Genomic DNA, 17515 nt, shown 5'->3' on the forward strand with positions numbered 1-17515 from the left:
TTCTCCCTCTCCTCCATCAGAGATACTGCACTTAGTTCAATGGTTGGCTGTGAGCATCCATCTGCCTCTATATTTGTCTGGCTCTGGCAGAACCCCTCAGGAGACAGCCATGTCAGGTTCTGTTAGCAAGCATTTCCCAGCATCTCCAATAGTGTCCAGGTTTGACAATTGTATTCATATACACCTGGATCACCAGGTGGGGTAGTAATCACCCTTTAAAAGAAAGAACAAACTACACTTTGGAATATAAACAGAAATCATAGTACCTAACAACATTAATATTTTTCATTCCTCTAATTCAAAAAAATTGATCTAATCCAGTAAGCTTCTGAATCAGTGGAAAATCTCATTTTGACATTTAAAAAGATTCTTCAGGAATTTCATGACAAAGGCAAATGATATTAACAGCATGGGGGAAAATCAAGGAATTTCAGTGTCTGGACATTGATTTCAGTACGTCATTTCTTTCTTTGCAGGTTAAACATTTGTCAGCCTCCTCCTACCTACTATAGCCATTGACATCATGTATAACTATAGCATGACTGAATTCATTCTGTTTGGGTTGACTCAGGATCCAGAAAAGCAGAAGGCCATATTTGCAGTCTTCTTGATTCTTTACCTTCTGACTTTAATAGGAAACTTTCTCATCATGGTCACCATTAAGATGAGTCAGACACTTGGGAGTCCCATGTACTTTTTCCTCTTCTATTTGTCTTTTGCTGATGCTTGCTTCTCTACGACTACAGCACCTAGATTGATCATGGACTCCCTCTCCCAGAAAAATATTATTACCTACAATGAATGTATGACTCAGGTCTTTGCAGTTCACTTCTTTGGGTGCATGGAGATCTTTGTGCTTATCCTCATGGCCTTTGACCGCTATGTAGCAATCTGTAGGCCTCTAAGATATACAACTATAATGAGCCAACGTATCTGTGGTATATTAGTGATTGTTGCCTGGATAGGGTCTTGTCTTCACTCTTCAGCGCAGATTTTCTTAGCCTTAAGATTACCATTCTGTGGCCCAAATGTGATTGATCATTATTTCTGTGACTTGCAGCCCTTACTGAAACTTGCCTGCATGGATACCTATGTGATAAATTTGCTAGTTGTGTCTAATAGTGGTGCCATATGCATGGTAAGTTTCATAGTACTGCTTATCTCCTATATTGTCATCTTATACTCTCTGAGAAACCACAATGCAGAAGGAAGACGAAAGGCCTTGTCTACATGCACTTCTCATTTCATTGTGGTGGTCATATTTTTTGGTCCTTGTATATTTATATACACACGTCCACCAACTACTTTTCCAATAGACAAGATGGTGTCTTTGTTTTATACAATATGTACACCTTTGCTCAACCCTCTTATCTATACTCTGAGGAATGCAGAGGTAAAAAATGCCATGAAAAAATTATGGGGTGGTAAAGTATGACTGTAGTTGATAAAGAATATATGAAGATTAAAATTATAGCTGCTAAGATGTTAATTTTAATACATGGATTGAAAAAATAAAGTATTTCTGAGAATATATAATCAAGATGTCTGTCTTGTATATGTATATGGAAATAATAATCTGGGACCTGTGAAATAGCTTACTGATGAGATGTGCTTTCCACCAAGGTTGATGACTTGACAAGAGTCCCAGAACCTCACATAATTAAAAGAGAATAAACTCCAATATGTTGTCCTCTGATCTCCTCATGTGGTCATGTGTACATAAATAAAGATACAAAAGTAAATACATACAAGAAAATTAATAACTAGTATTGTACACACACTCTCTCACACACATATACATATATATATGGATAGGTAAATAACTAATTAGTAAATAATAGTATTTATATAAAAGTGTGTAGGTATATCACTTTTAAAGACTATCCTAGTCTATTCTGAATATGTTCCCACAGATAATCTATTAAAAAAAGCCTATACAAAGCAGAATTGTTATCTGGACAAATTAAGGATTAGAAGGCATGATTTTAGAAATCAATACCTCCTTGTTTCCCTGGGGGATTTCAGTAATAGAAAATAGATTTATAACAAAATTTTAAGTACAAGCAAAAAATAGACCTCATTGAAAAGATAGTGAACACATAATGAGTGGTATTGAAAGAACTCTTTTGCTTGGATGTAAATTGTAGTTCTTTCACATTGCCTTTGCAAAAGTAGGAGCAGAGGAGGTGAAAGTTAGGCAGTTTGAAATTTCAGATCAAGAAAGAAGACCATGGAATAATGGGGTATGAAAGACAAACATTGGATAGACGGCATGGGGAGACATACAGGAATCTTGATTCTCTCTAGCTGTAGAGGAAGAACATCATCATGCTTATTGTTTCAACTATGTAAATATTTGGAGAAATAAATGAAATCTCTGGATATGAATATTTTAGCTTAGAATACGCTACAAGGGAAGAGGATTTGTTTGGTAGCTAGTGCATGAAAATTAGATATTTATATATTCAGAAATGAAAATCAGAGCTGAAGTTTATCCCCTTCAGACTTTTAGCTTTATTAGTGTTTTAAGTGATGTATTTTCATTTTTAATATGATGCAAACAGTATAATTATAATTCACATTCATTCTGGATTCTTCATGACACAATAAAACATAGCTATCCTATTTCACTATCAAAGGTTATGAATTCCATTAAAATACACAAGTACCACTTCAAATGATAATAGCCTGCTGCAGTGTAATTCAGTGGGAGGTGGCTTAGTCACTACTCAGAAGGCCTTGGATATCATCCAGAGAACAAATAAGAAAAAGCTGATAAGAAGGACGCTGAACTGTGTAGATACGAGTATTTTCCATTTTAGCACTGGCATATGACCATGCAAATTTTTTCTAATAATTTCATTATGAAGAATTTATGGCAGAGTAAGCATTGATGTCCCCAATGGATATTTCTCAGACTTTCTAGTGTCCTATTCACAAATGTCAATTTTTGTCTATATTCTTTCTAGATGAATATCCATAATTTTCATTATTTATATCTTTGAGTTTGTTTTCAATGCTCATGAAGGTTTTTAAACAAAATCACTTCTTTTTGTCAGTATTTTTTTATTGGATATTTTATTTATTTACATTTCAAATGTTATCCTCATTTTCTGGTTTCCCCTCCAGAACCACCCTATCCCATCCTCTACCCCTGCTTCTATGAGAGTGCTCCCCCAACCACTCCCACCTCACCACCTTGGCATTCCACTACACTGGGGCAGCGAGCTTTTACAGGACCAAGGGTCTCTCCTCCCAGTGTTGCCAGATAAGGCCATCTTCTGCTACATACACAGCTGGAGCCATGGATCCCTCCACGAGTACTCTTTGGTTGGTGGTTTAGTACCTGGAGCATTTGGTTGGTTAATATTGTTGTTCTTCCTATGGCGTTGCAAACCCCTTCAGCTATTGCAGTCCTTTCTCTAACTTCTCCTGAATAGGTCAGAAACTGATAATCATTTGTTTCTCATCTTTTGATGTTCCTTCAAATTTCATGTAGTAATAAATGCTTGTTTACCAACCTGTAAATGCAAACTCACACAGTGTAAATGAAGAGTCTTAACATTAGGTAACATGGAATTCCAAATTTTCCAGATATTAAAAAAGGCCTTCATTCAAAACTTAAACATTCAATTTAAATATACTAATTCCAGCTACCATGTTGATTGTCACAAAAAAAAAAAATCTGGAATGTCCTGGAAGGTATTCATCTGGGCATGCCTGTGTGGAATGTTCCAGCTTATGTTGATTAGGTGGGAAGACACACCTTGTCTGTAGATATTGTCACTCTATGGCCTGGGGTCTTGTGTACTGAATAAAAAGAGGAAGATTTTGTTATTTCTGTCTCTCCTTCCTGACTGTGGATGCAATGTTCTTAGTTGCCATAGCCTATTACCCTCATGACTCTCCTGCTATATGAGGACCATATCCTCAAAATGGAAGATAAAATAAATGATTCTGTCTTCAACTTTATCTTGCCATGATATTTTCCATAATAATATGAATAATATTAATAATATGAACTAATAAAAACCAAGTAACTATCTGCTCTCCATTTCTTTTCTCCTACAGCATAGTTCTATAACAATAAAATAAACCAACTAACTAGTTACTTCAAAATAATATGGTAGAAAAAAGTTAGAGTACTATCAATACAAGGAACTTATAACTGCTTGAGGTGATGAATATGCCCATTTCCCTGTTCTGGTCATTACACATATTTAAAGCATACGTAACATTGTACGTATGTTAAAATGTAACACCTTACTCAATAATTCTTATAATTATCATGTGACAAAATATGTTCAAATATTATAAATTAAGTGTCCAAATTTTAGTATTTTCAAGGTATTAAAAGTTATTCTCAATCTTCAGCTATGATCTAAAATCTGAAAATTAAAAAGACAGACAATTTCTAAGAAGAAAAGTGAGGGAGATGTGTGTAGAAGACAGGAATACCTTGTTTGAACTGTTGATTTATAAGCTGATTCACTGACTCTAGCCTTGGCAGATAATGATGGGGTGTATCCTTCCTCCTCTAGAGATTTTTGGTCTCTCAAAATTGTTTCCCTGACATATCTGATTGTTACTCTTTTTACAAGAGGAAACTAACCCTTGGTATAAGAAGAACCCCTCTTACCTCCTCAAACTTTCTTATCTTTCCATTCAGGGACCTACCTACAAGAGTTCTCTGTGGCTCTCTATGAGCAGTAAATGGCAAATATCAACATCTTTCTAGACCTTGGAAAACAATAATGAATACTGCCTTTAGAGAACAGTGTCAACTAGAAACTTTCATCCATATCTCCAAAGTGTGCATAATTCTTTTTTATTGGATATTTTCTTTACTTACATTTCAAATATTATCCCCATTCCAGTTTATTTATTTATTTATTTTTAACCACAGAAACCCCATGAGTATTTTGTTCTCCCTTCTAAGAAGGACCGAAACACCCACACTTTGGTCTTCCTTCTTGAGCTTCCTGTAGTCTGTGAATTATTATCTCTGTCCTTTAGACCACTAATGAGTTGAATTTCAGGCTATATAATCAGAACAAGACAATGGTAGTTGTGTTGTATTGTGAACATGCATGGGACACACACATACATACACATAACACAAAATTTGAAGTGAGCATCAATTACATCTTTGGAATAATTGCCCTCAATCTATTATGACAAACCATTCTCATAATTACATGTTGATCAAGATTTTGTTGTCTTTCCCTTTATTATGAATATTCATATATTTTAATATTACTTTCATCATAATAGAAATAGGCAGAGCAGCTTGAAGATATTTTTGCCATTTCATATTGTATCTAATCAAACTTTTGTACTTATTGCTTGATTTCAAAATAAATATTAGTGACATATATATATGTTAATGACTAAGTGGTGATTCATTTCCACTGATAAGGGAGTCACATTGGTTTTGTAAACTAAATGTGCTAAATGTTATCTTTGTAAACAAAATGAGAACATCACTCTATTAATTAGAAATTAATATTTTTGGTTTTGTTTTATTTTGAAAGTTTGGCTGTCCTCAAACTCATTTTACACAGCAATTTGTCAATAAACCTATAGAAATCTGCATGCCTTGGCTTCCTGATTGCTGGGAATATAGGAATGAGACACCAAATCCAGCATTCAAATGAAATTTTAATTGTGTTTTCTAAATCACCAAGCAAACTAACAAGTGATTTAAATTTATAAAATGAAGCAGAAAATATTTGAACTATAAGAATTAGCTAATGTCTCACTCTATTAAACAAATATAAGTTAAGGATTGACATGAAAATGCTTCTCAATGTTTAAATTTTGTGATTAAAAATTAAAATAATTTTGAGATTTTTCACAAAGATCAAAACAATCACATTATTAATAAAATTTTGTTCATTATTGTGAAATAGAACAATAAGTACAAAGATATATAGATATATTATCATAAAATATTTTTAAAATTTTATAAATATTGCTCTGAAGTTGAGAAGGAAATTAAAATGGAATCTATATTAGATCTCATCCACATTTTCTGCTCAAATACATTACAGAAAATAATTTAACTCAATCAATGTCATAAAATATGTTTCAGCATTGGATCATGTTAACAAGATGATAATCGCCCTTTTTTTCCAACAGACATATAGGCAACTGCATTTCCCCTATATAACTCTACTGCTTCCACTGAATGTGTGGAATATTTTCCGTCACTTATTGGCTCTTACATTTTCTTGAAAATGCTGTGGCAATTTACTCACTTGTTTCCTCCTATAGAATTTTTATTCCACTAATAGTAATATGGTTGTTTGCATTGTTATGCTTTTGTCAATTATTGGTTTTCATGGTTATAACACTGATTATTTCATATAATTATTTGTCACAAAGAAATCAGAAGAAAAAAAAAGAATATATCTGAAATACCATCTCTGAGTAGAAAACATTGGAAATCCCCTCATGTTAACTACCTCACTAGAAATCATGATAGAAACATACTTTTGCAAACCTACTAATCTTTGTTATGTCTGGGTTAATTAACAAATTACTTGTTTATTTAGATAGTAGTGATAACATATTATTGCTCATTATACTAAGTAAAGAGAGATATTCAGATAAAGAATATCATTAGCTGAGGCCACAGCTCAGTGGTTGAACATTTGTCCGTGATGGCAGAGTCAGTGTTTCATCCTCATTGTACATATAAAACTTACAACATAAATGAAAGAATTATACAGTGCTGATGCAGGCCAGTTTACTGGAAAACAACACTCAGTCAATGTTTTCTTTCAATATTCATTGGACACATTGATGTATTAACAAGCACTGTTTCATAGAAATATGTCCTGTACTTTAGCCATCTTCAGACCGGTAAAACGCCCATACTTTATCCCTCAACCATCCAACTATGTGTTCTTTTTTCCTCTGAATGATTCTATATGACATTTTATATTACATTTATGTTTTTCCATGTTTTAAGTTATAATAATGGGCACACATATATTACAGAGGCACACATCCAAAGAATCAAAGATTAATGTAGCTCTAAGGGCAGCACAAAAATATAATGTGGTTGATATCTATGAGGGGAGGTATTGGGGAACACCATATATTTAGAGACAAAGGCAGAAGAAAGGTGAATCAACAGAATTCTAAAACAAAAACGAGCTGTAAAGATTTTGGGAAGCCAAATGAATGCACAATACAGGAAAATTGATAAATCATATACTTTAGATAGTCTAAATCATAGCAGAAAATTTCATATTGTTATAAACATAAAACACCAACCCTGGTTTCCAGGGAGAGATGGGCAATTTTATTTGTTGTTCATTTCTGAAACTGTATTTTTCTTATGATATACATGATGTTTAGCAAAAAGTTACTTGGAAAGAAAAGTCTCCTATTTCCTCCAAAGTTTCTTCATAGCATTTTTCACCTCTTTATTCCTCAATGTGTAGATCAAAGGATTCAGCATGGGTGTGACAATTGAATCTGACACAGCCATGGCCTTGTCTATGGGGTAGGAAGACACAGGCCTCACATATAAGAAAATACATGGTACAAAGAACAACACAACCACTGTGAAGTGGGAGCCACAGGTGGAGAGGGCTTTGCGTCGCCCTTCAGAATTATGAGTCTTCAGAGAACACAAGATAGTTATGTAAGAGGCAATTAGAATAATGAAGATAGCCATACACATCACCCCACTGTTGAAGATGACAATGAGACCCAGTGTATGGGTATCCATGCAAGCCAATGTCAGCAGCTGAAACAAATCACATAAAAAGTGATCTATAATATTAGGACCACAGAAAGGTATTTGATATATAAAAATAAGCTGAATAGTTGCATGTGCTAATCCCCCTATCCAAGCTCCTGCTAACAGAATACAACACATCCGAGGACTCATGATGTTCATGTAGTGAAGAGGTTTACAGATGGCCGCATAGCGGTCATAGGCCATTACAATAAGTAAAATGATCCCCACACCTCCAAAGAAATGTTCTGCAAAGAGCTGGGCCATACATCCTTCAAATGAGATAATGGTATTTTCAGAAAGGGAGTCTAAAATCAGTTTTGGGGCAATGACAGAAGAAAATGTGACATCTACTAGAGATAAAAAAGTGAGGAAAAAGTACATAGGTGATCTTAAACTCTGGCTTTTCATCATGGTCACCATAATGAGCATATTCCCCAACACCATTACAACATACATGATTAAAAATACAGCAGAAAACAGTTTCCGAAGGTTCTGGTTCTCTGTAAGACCCAAAAGTATGAACTCTGTTACATTGTTTTGATTTCCCATTTATCTTGTGCTTAGCATTCCACCTCAGAGCTGTAGAACCTAAAATGAAGTATGGTTTAAAATCAATCAATATTGGTCTTTTAAGTCATTAGTTCTCATACTGAGCCACTGTATTGCTGGACATTATGATAGAATAATTTCTTCATTGAAATTTATTCATAAAGGACTGTATGGTGATACATGATTATAACCCCAGCACTTGCAAGTTAGACCCAGAATGAGCAGAAGTTCAAGGGCTCCTTTGTGCTTATGTTAGTTGTTAATGTACAAATAGCCTTGATATTTATGAGTGGTTAGGGTTATTTTGAAAAATAAAGGGACTTAGGCTCACTGTTTAAAAATATAATGAGCCTAGCATATTGCAGCATGTTATGATTTTTGTGTAAGAAAATTCAGTAAATTGGCTTTTTTCTTTTATTGAAAATATTTTTAATCCTATATGTTCTAGTTGTAGTTTTCGCTGCTTCTATTCCTCTTCTTTCTACCACTCCTTAGAAAATAAATAATCATTCATTTGTCAGGCTACTCTGAAAATATTTATTCAAGCGAAGAGTAGTTTGGTTCACAAGGTTTTAGACTTACTTTTGGACTGTAAGAGACTCCTAGAGTAAAAATAGAGCAAATAGAAATAAATGAACTGAAGCAATGAAAGAAAAATGGTGACTTAAGGCTCACACAAATATAATCATGAAGAGAAAGAAAGGCTTGGTGTGACTCCCCACAGAGAGAGCAGCAGGAACAAAAGTCCAAAGGAAAGAAGAAGGGACAATTGAAGGCAGAGTTCAGAGAGCACAGTCCTAGAATCATAAACTTCAGGATCTTATGTGACTTCTGCAAACCATCTCAGCTTCATGATTCATTAGCACTGGCTTATTCTTTAAGATATATGTTTAATTTAAAATGTGGAATTATTTCTACAATCTTCAGTGTAACAAAGCTATTGAGTGCTGTAGCTTGGATTGGGATTCCAAGAAATTTGTCTGTGGGTTCTCTCTCTCTCTCTCTCTCTCTCTCTCTCTCTCTCTCTCTCTCTCCCTCCATGCCTCCTTCCCTCTCTCACTCTCTCTAGTAAACATCTCTCTCTCTTTCCCTCCATGCCTCCTTCCCTCTCTCACTCTCTCTCTCTATAGTAAACATCTTCTTGAGTGTATTGTGTGCATGTGTGTGTGTGTGTGAGTGTGCGTGTATGTGTGTGTGCATGCGTGCGTTTGTATATGTATGCATGGTTGTCATTATTTTCCCCTCAGGATTTAATTTGAGTATATAGACTATCTACAATGCACTATGATCTTTCAATGACATACCTAAATTAATCACTAAAATCTTAAAACATGCCATTAATGTAAATATTTGCTTAGGTTTCTATTCTCAAAAATCAAAGCTCTAAGAAGAAGGGGAAGCACAACCAACTTCAAAGAATTTGACAGAAATAAAGTGATGAGGTTACAATTATATAAGTGTACTATAGAGAGAAGTAGTGTCTTCCAGTCATTGATGACATGACTGTCATCATGAAAGTGTGCAAATTAGTGGCATTACCTATTCTGTGTGACCATTGTCACTATAGATCATAGTAGATATTCTTACATATTGAAACATTTAGAAGTTGTGCTATAGTACATCCAAAAATGTTAGGAATGTATATTTCCTAAGTTAAATTAGTCATCCATATATAATGTTGTCTAGTATTACAACTGTCAGGGAAATAAATAGGTTTGATTTTCTTTTCAGGCATCAGAGACAAATATCACAAAAGAAATGCCATTTTAACTCATGTCTGAAATCTTAGCATTCAGGTGACCAAGGCAGGAAGGAGGTTTGCAAGCTTGACCTCAGCCTGTCTATAAAGTAAGGCTTTGACTTAAAATAAAGAAACTAATTAACTAACTAAAATAATTTATTAAGATGAAGAACTGTCAGAAGTCTGAATGGGAAGGGGATAATGACTGGACCGTAAAAAAATAAGTAAAAAAAGATATGATAAATGAAACATAAAAGAGAAAGAGATACATAAATCAAGAGAGGAAAACATAAAAAGATACATGAAGTTAGGCAGTATGGAAAACAATTTAAAAACAATTATTGCAAAATATTGATTACAATGAATTTGGAGTAACAACAAAGCAAATCAATCAACCAAACAAAACAAACAATGCTGGTAAGCATCTTCTGGATAGTATTTTTATTGATAGTTATATATTAGAGACTTGCTTATTTATTTTTTAAATATTCACAAGTATTCAAACTTAGACTAAAAGTACTTGATCCAATTCAAGAAGAGCACAAGTATTAACTGAAAAGCTCAGAAAATAAACACCACAGACTAAGCAAACAAGTACTGAGACTGAAAGAATGACATATTTTTATAGTAGTATGTTGATGTGTCTTTACTCAAGGTATTTAATTTAATAAAAGTTGTCATATCACAAAATGTTAATTCCTTGATAATTGATAATAGTCAATTTCTCCCTTAATTTATCTAAGATATGGCCTTATATTTCTATACCTCTCAACTTCACTTCATATTTTACTTAACTTCATAAGCTTTTGACCCAATTTTTACTGCCAATATAGTTATAGCTATACTGGAACTTGATTGATCTACCAGAAACCACACGGTTAAAGAAAACAGATTGTCCCTTCTCTGGAAACCATTTTGTGCCTACAGCTTCACAATTAAGGATAGGGACTCCATCCTTATGAAGCCCTTCGCACTCCATTTTAGAATGCTTGGTTGATCTTGTGCTGGCAATAAAAACTGCCATGAGTTCATGAACCAGTGGTCCTGTCATATCCAGAAAACATTTCAATACTTTGGAACAAATCAAGGGGAGATTACTTACCATATTTTAAAACTAGTTTTTGTGCTCCAGTTCCATACAATGATGAGATCTAAACATGAAATATTAATCCCCATATTGAGAAGATTGTTTTTTCAGCTCTTTAGAAATGGGGAACAGGTTAAGATTCTCAGCTATGCATGCTACAGGGCAATGTGTGATCATCCACATTTCAATCATATAAAGCAAACTTCCTCAGAGAAGCTAAGAACCTTTTAATTATCCTAGCTTATTTTTTCTAACAACATGGAAAACTTTATCAATGAGGGAGGTCACCAAATTATTCAAATGTTACATGTAGACATGGAACTTTTATTGTGCTAATAGGAGGAATTAAAGAAGGGACTTTAAGACTTTCTGAATCTAAGAGAGAAATAACCTTTCTAAGTCATTAAGTGACATACTGCCTCACAAATAAATAGCAAAGAAAGTCAAGGTAGAACTTACTAATTCATTTCATATTCCTTTTCTATTTCCAGATGATGTGTTTGTGGATAAAACTAGAATGTTTCGTTCCACTTATTTGGAGAAAAGTGATGGATTTCTGTTCTTCATTGGGTACATTCGAAGGCTATGAGAGCACAGGATGTTCACTTGAGGCAGACTTGCCTCATTCCAGATTAATCCCTTGAGGCTGGTCCTATACTAATGAAGATCCATATTTAATACATTTTCACTAACCAGCTAAATAGAACATTCTCAAGGGTGAGATTTTTCCTGGGGTCAGAACAAGGTGATACTTTACTTGGTGAAATATTCCATTTTTGGGCATAGAAGGAATAAAGCTGTGAACATTTTGGCATATGAAACAAATAGAAAGTGATGAAGAGACAATAACATAAAAGATAGCTGTCTATTCTATCTTTTCAACTCTTTTCAGAATGTTCCCAGTTTACAACAAGATAACAGGACTGAGTGCAAGAGATGTACTTTTGTTGTCCTTCCAGCAAAGGAAAGGAGATTTCAAGGCATCTGATAGAAATTATTCACTAAAGAATGGAGTATTCACTATAGTGCTTATCAGTAAATAGAACCCCTTTATGCCTTGTTCCCACAAAACACACTATTAGAATGTCAAAACAAAGAATAAGCAGAAAAGAAATTTCTTGAATATTAGACTAGTGTTTGGCTTCCAAGATTAAGAGCATTTCCTAAGCCATTTTATTAAACTATAGCAAAAGCATAATCATTTTTCCTGAGGTAAAGTTTCCAAATTCATTGTGATTTAATATTTAAATTTTTGAAATGTTTGTAAAATATAATATGATGATTTGGAATTATTTTGAATATTCTTCAAGTAATTGAGTGATTTGAAGTCCACTGTAGATTTATTTTAATTTATTTATTACCACCCATAAGCTAGATATGATTATACTGTTTTCCATCCTCTGGTTATGTTTGTTTTCTATACATTGATACATTATTTCAATTAATATGACTCAAGCAACTATTATGTCCCCTTTGCCATATATGAAATACAGAGCATAGTTTTTCTTGCCTGGTGATCTGAATTTCCTGTAAGTAAAATTGAAAATAAAATTAATCTATCTACAAGTAAATTGATAAATACTTTGTGTATGTGTTCCATGAAAATGAGCATTGTAGAGTAGAGGTAATTATAGTTAGAGCTCAGGGCTTGCTTGTAATTTAGGGGGGGGTGATCAGAATAAACTTACCAGAGGGCTTCATGTTTTTACAAAGGCTTGGGGAGGTAAAAGAATGGCCAAGTGGAAATTTCCCCTTATTATACTTTCTAAATGTTATGTCAAAAATCATAAAAACAGCATTTTTAAAAAGTTGTGTTTATTTTTTTCTGATAGTTTGAGTGAATATAGTTCACCATGATTGAGAAAGCAAAGTAGCTTGGCATAAATTGCATATATGCTGGCTTGTTGGCTTTCTAATCCAATTATATCTCAGTGCAAAAACAAGAAGAAGTTCATGTCAAATTAGATATGAAGTGTTAGATAGTATAATGAAGTATGTGGTTTGGTGTTTTGCTAGAAAATTATACTGAATAATTATAAACAAAACTTTTTATCATTAATTCCTACCCCTGCTTCCTTAGAACTCTAACTAAACACAAAGCAAAGGGACATTTTCTCATGGTTTTTGCACAGACTGTTCTTCATGGGTAGCTGGGTATAGCTCTTGTGGTTTCCTGATACTGCAGACAATAGTTTTTAGTAACCAATTTCATGTAAGAACAGAAAGGTGGCAGACTACTAAAGTTAAAACAGTTTCTTACAAAGTTTTAAAATTTATGCAAGTAAAGCAGCTAGCTCTCATGCCGGGCGGTGGTGGCGCACGCCTTTAATCCCAGCACTTGGGAGGCAGAGGCAGGCGGATTTCTGAGTTCGAGGCCAGCCTGGTCTACAGAGTGAGTTCCAGGACAGCCAGGGCTATACAGAGAAACCCTGTCTCAAAAAACCAAGAAAAAAAAAAAAAAGCAGCTAGCTCTCTCTAAGATCTTCCTCTGCATTATCATCTCCAATTTTCAGGTAGCCAGGAGAACAAAGTACTAACTTTTTCTATGCTTATACATCATCTTTTAATTCTTTTCTCTTTGTTTCCTCATTCTAGTATTTCCATAGCTACATAAACTCTCCTTCTAATACTATTTTTTCCTAAATCATACAAGCCTTTCTTACAAAAAATAAACCTATTTATCATTTACTTGTTTTCTATAAATTCCTTCTTTATCTATCTATACCTGTTTTTCTTGAGACTACTTTAACTCTCTAGCCACAATGTCCTCAAGTTCACATTGGCTAATTAATGCAGCAGTCATTGGACCAGAAGCCATATGTATCTCCTCATAATTCCAAATTCAATGCCAAGTCTGGCAATGAAATATTCTTACAAAGGACCATTTAGGCTTGTATGGCCTCTGTGGTTATGTTGTCTAGATCCTTTCCCATGGCCCCAGTGGCCGAGTGGAAGGCGTGTTCCTCATCCTCCACAGCCTCATGACCACCTCCATTCCTCATTCCTGAGAACTGCAGATTATTGAAATGAATAGCTCTGAGTAATGGGGAAAGTGTATTCCTCAGATTGAAAGTAAAATTGAAGAGACAGTAGATCACTTTCAGGCCAATAGCAGTCATCAGTACACAGGAATCACGGGGATCAACAGCCTGTTGATACTGCGGTCAGGATCTGTGTATCACACCTCCCCTTACACAGCCATGTCAGACTCGGCATACATTCATCTCTTATGCATTAAATTCAGCTCCATTAGTTCTCAAATTATAAACAGTTATAAAACTATTCAAAAACCCATGATCGAACATTTTGTAGTACTCAAGGCAAACTCTTAGCTAAGACCTAGTATAAATTCTAAAAAAACTACAAACTTAGTAGTAAAGCTTAAAGTTAGGGATGGTGATTCCACCAGAGGTTCTTTTATTGTTGAGAATAGTTTTGATATCCTAGGTTTCTTGTTATTCCAGATAAATTTATAAATTGCTCTTTCCAAGTCTGTGAAGAATTGAGTAGGAATTTTGATGGTGATTGCATTGAATCTGCATATTGCTTTTGGCAAGATGGCCATTTTTACTGTATTAATCCTGCCAATCCATGACAATGGGAGATCTCAATCCCCTGTTTTAGGTCACAGTCTATCAATGTAGAGAGCTGAGAACTGGTACACACACATGTATTTTTTTTTCTGCTCTTGACTGTGGATGTGACCAGCTCCTTCAATTTTCTGCTTTTACTTACCCACAATGATGCATGTAACACTTTAGGCAAATAATCCCTTTTGGGGGTCCTCTTTTTTTTTTTTTAAACAGCAACAGAAATATAATTAGGACAGGGAGTATGGAGGGATAATGACCAAAGTACATTACATTTGGAATGAAAATGTTCTTGAAAATAAAACTCAGTACTATTTACTTAATATATGACAGTACAAAGTTTGAAAAATGAACCTACATGTATTCATTTTCTATTCAATGAAGTTTATAAGTTCAAACATGACTTCATAAATCTATTCACAGTGAGTATAATGAGCCTCACTAACAACCCCATACTGCATATTTTATTTATTTATTTTGAATGTACACATGTGTGGGGTAGAAGTCACCTGTAGATCAGATGAAAAAATACACCAGTCAACTTACTCCTTGTACCATGTGTCCTGGAGATCAAGCTTAACACTTTACATTTGACGAAAATCCCTTGTTAGCAGCTAAGCCATACTACTGGCCCCACTGTGTCCCTATCTCAGAGGTAGTGCAATTAAAAGAATGAACCCTCTAAATACCCTCCTCACCAGTGAGGAGGAAAATAGTAACAGAAAGGTCTGGGAATACTGTTCCCACCTTTGGCTAATGGTAAGGTAAAACCACTAACCAACTGTGAAGCTCATATTTGCTAAAGTTGAGATGCTTTCTTCTCAGAACACTTCACAGTATATCTATAAACAAGTTATTTGCAGTGTGTGCAAATTAGTTGCAACATTGTAAACGCAGAGCATTAATATAATTTTTTGTTTTGGATTCTGGTTTATTTGTTTGCTTGTTGATATTTGGTCCTAGAAAAAGAACAATGGTTGTTTGCTTTTCTAATTGAAAACATTTAGAATATTACAGACTCCGAAATGGTCAAGTTCTTAATTTTTTTTTTTTTTTTGCCTAAGACAAATTAAAAAAAAATCTTTAATAAGGTGGCTTTCCTGAAGCTAAGGGTTAAATGATTTCATTAACAATATGAAAAATTGAACAGAGTAACAGGAAAGGTAAGAGAAAATTTTGACTCAGAGCATTAGAAAGGTGGCTGAGATTAATACTGAATGCTTTTCTCCATCTCTAGTTCCTGGCTCCAAATCCTCAAATATAAATATGCAACATGGAATAAATGCAAAAATCAGAAAAATATAAGGGGACCATGGGGAAGGTGTGAGGAGAGGAATGGATTCAGGTAATATGAAGGGAGAAATTGAATAAAAATAGGAATGAGGCTCCAATTAGTGAGGAAAGAGGTGAAGTAATACAGAATGAAAGATAAGAACAAATAGCACTAAGGATGTTTGATAGGAACTAATAATTCATATTTTATACTTATTTAAAATTAAACATAATATATGTACATTAATATATAATCTATATATGTGTGTGTATGTAAATCCAGATAGGCAGATAGAGTTATTGATATATAAATTATAAAGGCAAGACACTTTGGCTAGCAGTTTTCCTGAAAAGATCACAAACTAACAAAAACACTAGTACCAGGTGTGAGAAACTTCCTTGTGAATGATTTGTCAACATAGACCAAGTAACTCCTAAAAGCTAATGTTAAACATTATTGATAATAGCCCTTGGTTGCATCTCAGATGCTGAGAGTGAACCTTTATCACTGCAGGCATTATCTGCTTAGGACACCGAATTTAAATGCTTTAATCTGGATGTGATTTAAAATTTTCTTTCCTGCAGTATGGCATCTATGGTTTGAGAAAACACTGTTCAAGCTTCCAAGAGTATGAGGCAATTAAACAGACCTATGCAGCTGCAACGTATTAGTCACAATTACAGGCATTGAAAGAAATGCCTGAAGATATGTAAGAAGGGGCACTCATATATCTGTGGCCACACACATTTAATTAGTGTTCTCCAAGTGTCAGCAATAAAAGTGAGGACAATTTATTGGTCCTGAAAAGGGAGGATCCTGGAAAGATAAGAACAAGGTGAATTCATTGCACCCTCAAATTAAGAAGGGTTTATTTTATCTACATATTTTCCCCTCTTGAGTGGCAAATACATGTCCACTTTTTCTTCTTGCATTGTATCCCTACCTATGACTGTTTGAATGAGAATGTCCCTCATGGACTTATATACTAGAATACTTTTTCCCAGTTTGTGGAATTGTTCAGGAAGAATTAGATAGTTTGTTCTTCTTGGAAGACATGTGTCTCTGGGGGTAGGGTCTGATATTTCAAATGTCTGCTCTGCCATATACTTAAATTCTCAAATAACTCAATGGAAAGCAATAATAAATACAGGTGATTATTAAGTGTAAAATGAAACATAAGCATTACACAATGGCTTGAGCTTATAGTCACAGCCACTTAGGAGGATGAAGCAGTATCATCATGAGCTTGAGGTTACTCTGATCACAGTAAGATAATGCTACAACAAAAAAACAAGAAAGAAAGAGAGAAAGAAAAGGTGGAAGGAAGGAAGGAAGGCAGAAAGAAAGAAAAAAGGAAGAAAGAAAGAAAGAAAGAAAGAAAGAAAGAAAGAAAGAAAGAAAGAAAGGATGGAAGGAAGGAAGGAAGGAAGAAAAAAGGAAGAAAGAAAGACAAAAAGAAAGAAAGAAAGAAAGAAAGAAAGAAAGAAAGAAAGAAAGAAAGAAAGAGAAGAGAAATGCA

The 17515-nt window shown here is 34.3% G+C and overlaps 2 protein-coding genes across 2 annotated transcripts; one reads left to right on the plus strand and one right to left on the minus strand.

Moving 5' to 3' along the window:
- The first annotated feature begins 445 nt into the window (after positions 1-445).
- Positions 446-1523, plus strand: LOC116092173 (olfactory receptor 4C11-like). Its single transcript, XM_031373519.1, has one exon. The coding sequence runs from the start codon at positions 524-526 to the stop codon at positions 1433-1435; it is 912 nt and encodes a 303-aa protein (XP_031229379.1). The 5' UTR covers positions 446-523; the 3' UTR covers positions 1436-1523.
- A 5873-nt stretch (positions 1524-7396) lies between these two features.
- Positions 7397-8305, minus strand: LOC116092174 (olfactory receptor 4C6-like). The gene has a single exon (XM_031373520.1). It carries the CDS (start codon positions 8303-8305, stop codon positions 7397-7399), a length of 909 nt encoding a protein of 302 aa, XP_031229380.1.
- Positions 8306-17515: the final 9210 nt, after the last annotated feature.

The sequence above is a fragment of the Mastomys coucha genome, unplaced genomic scaffold (genome assembly GCF_008632895.1).
Source record: "Mastomys coucha isolate ucsf_1 unplaced genomic scaffold, UCSF_Mcou_1 pScaffold15, whole genome shotgun sequence".
Lineage (NCBI taxonomy): Eukaryota > Metazoa > Chordata > Mammalia > Rodentia > Muridae > Mastomys > Mastomys coucha.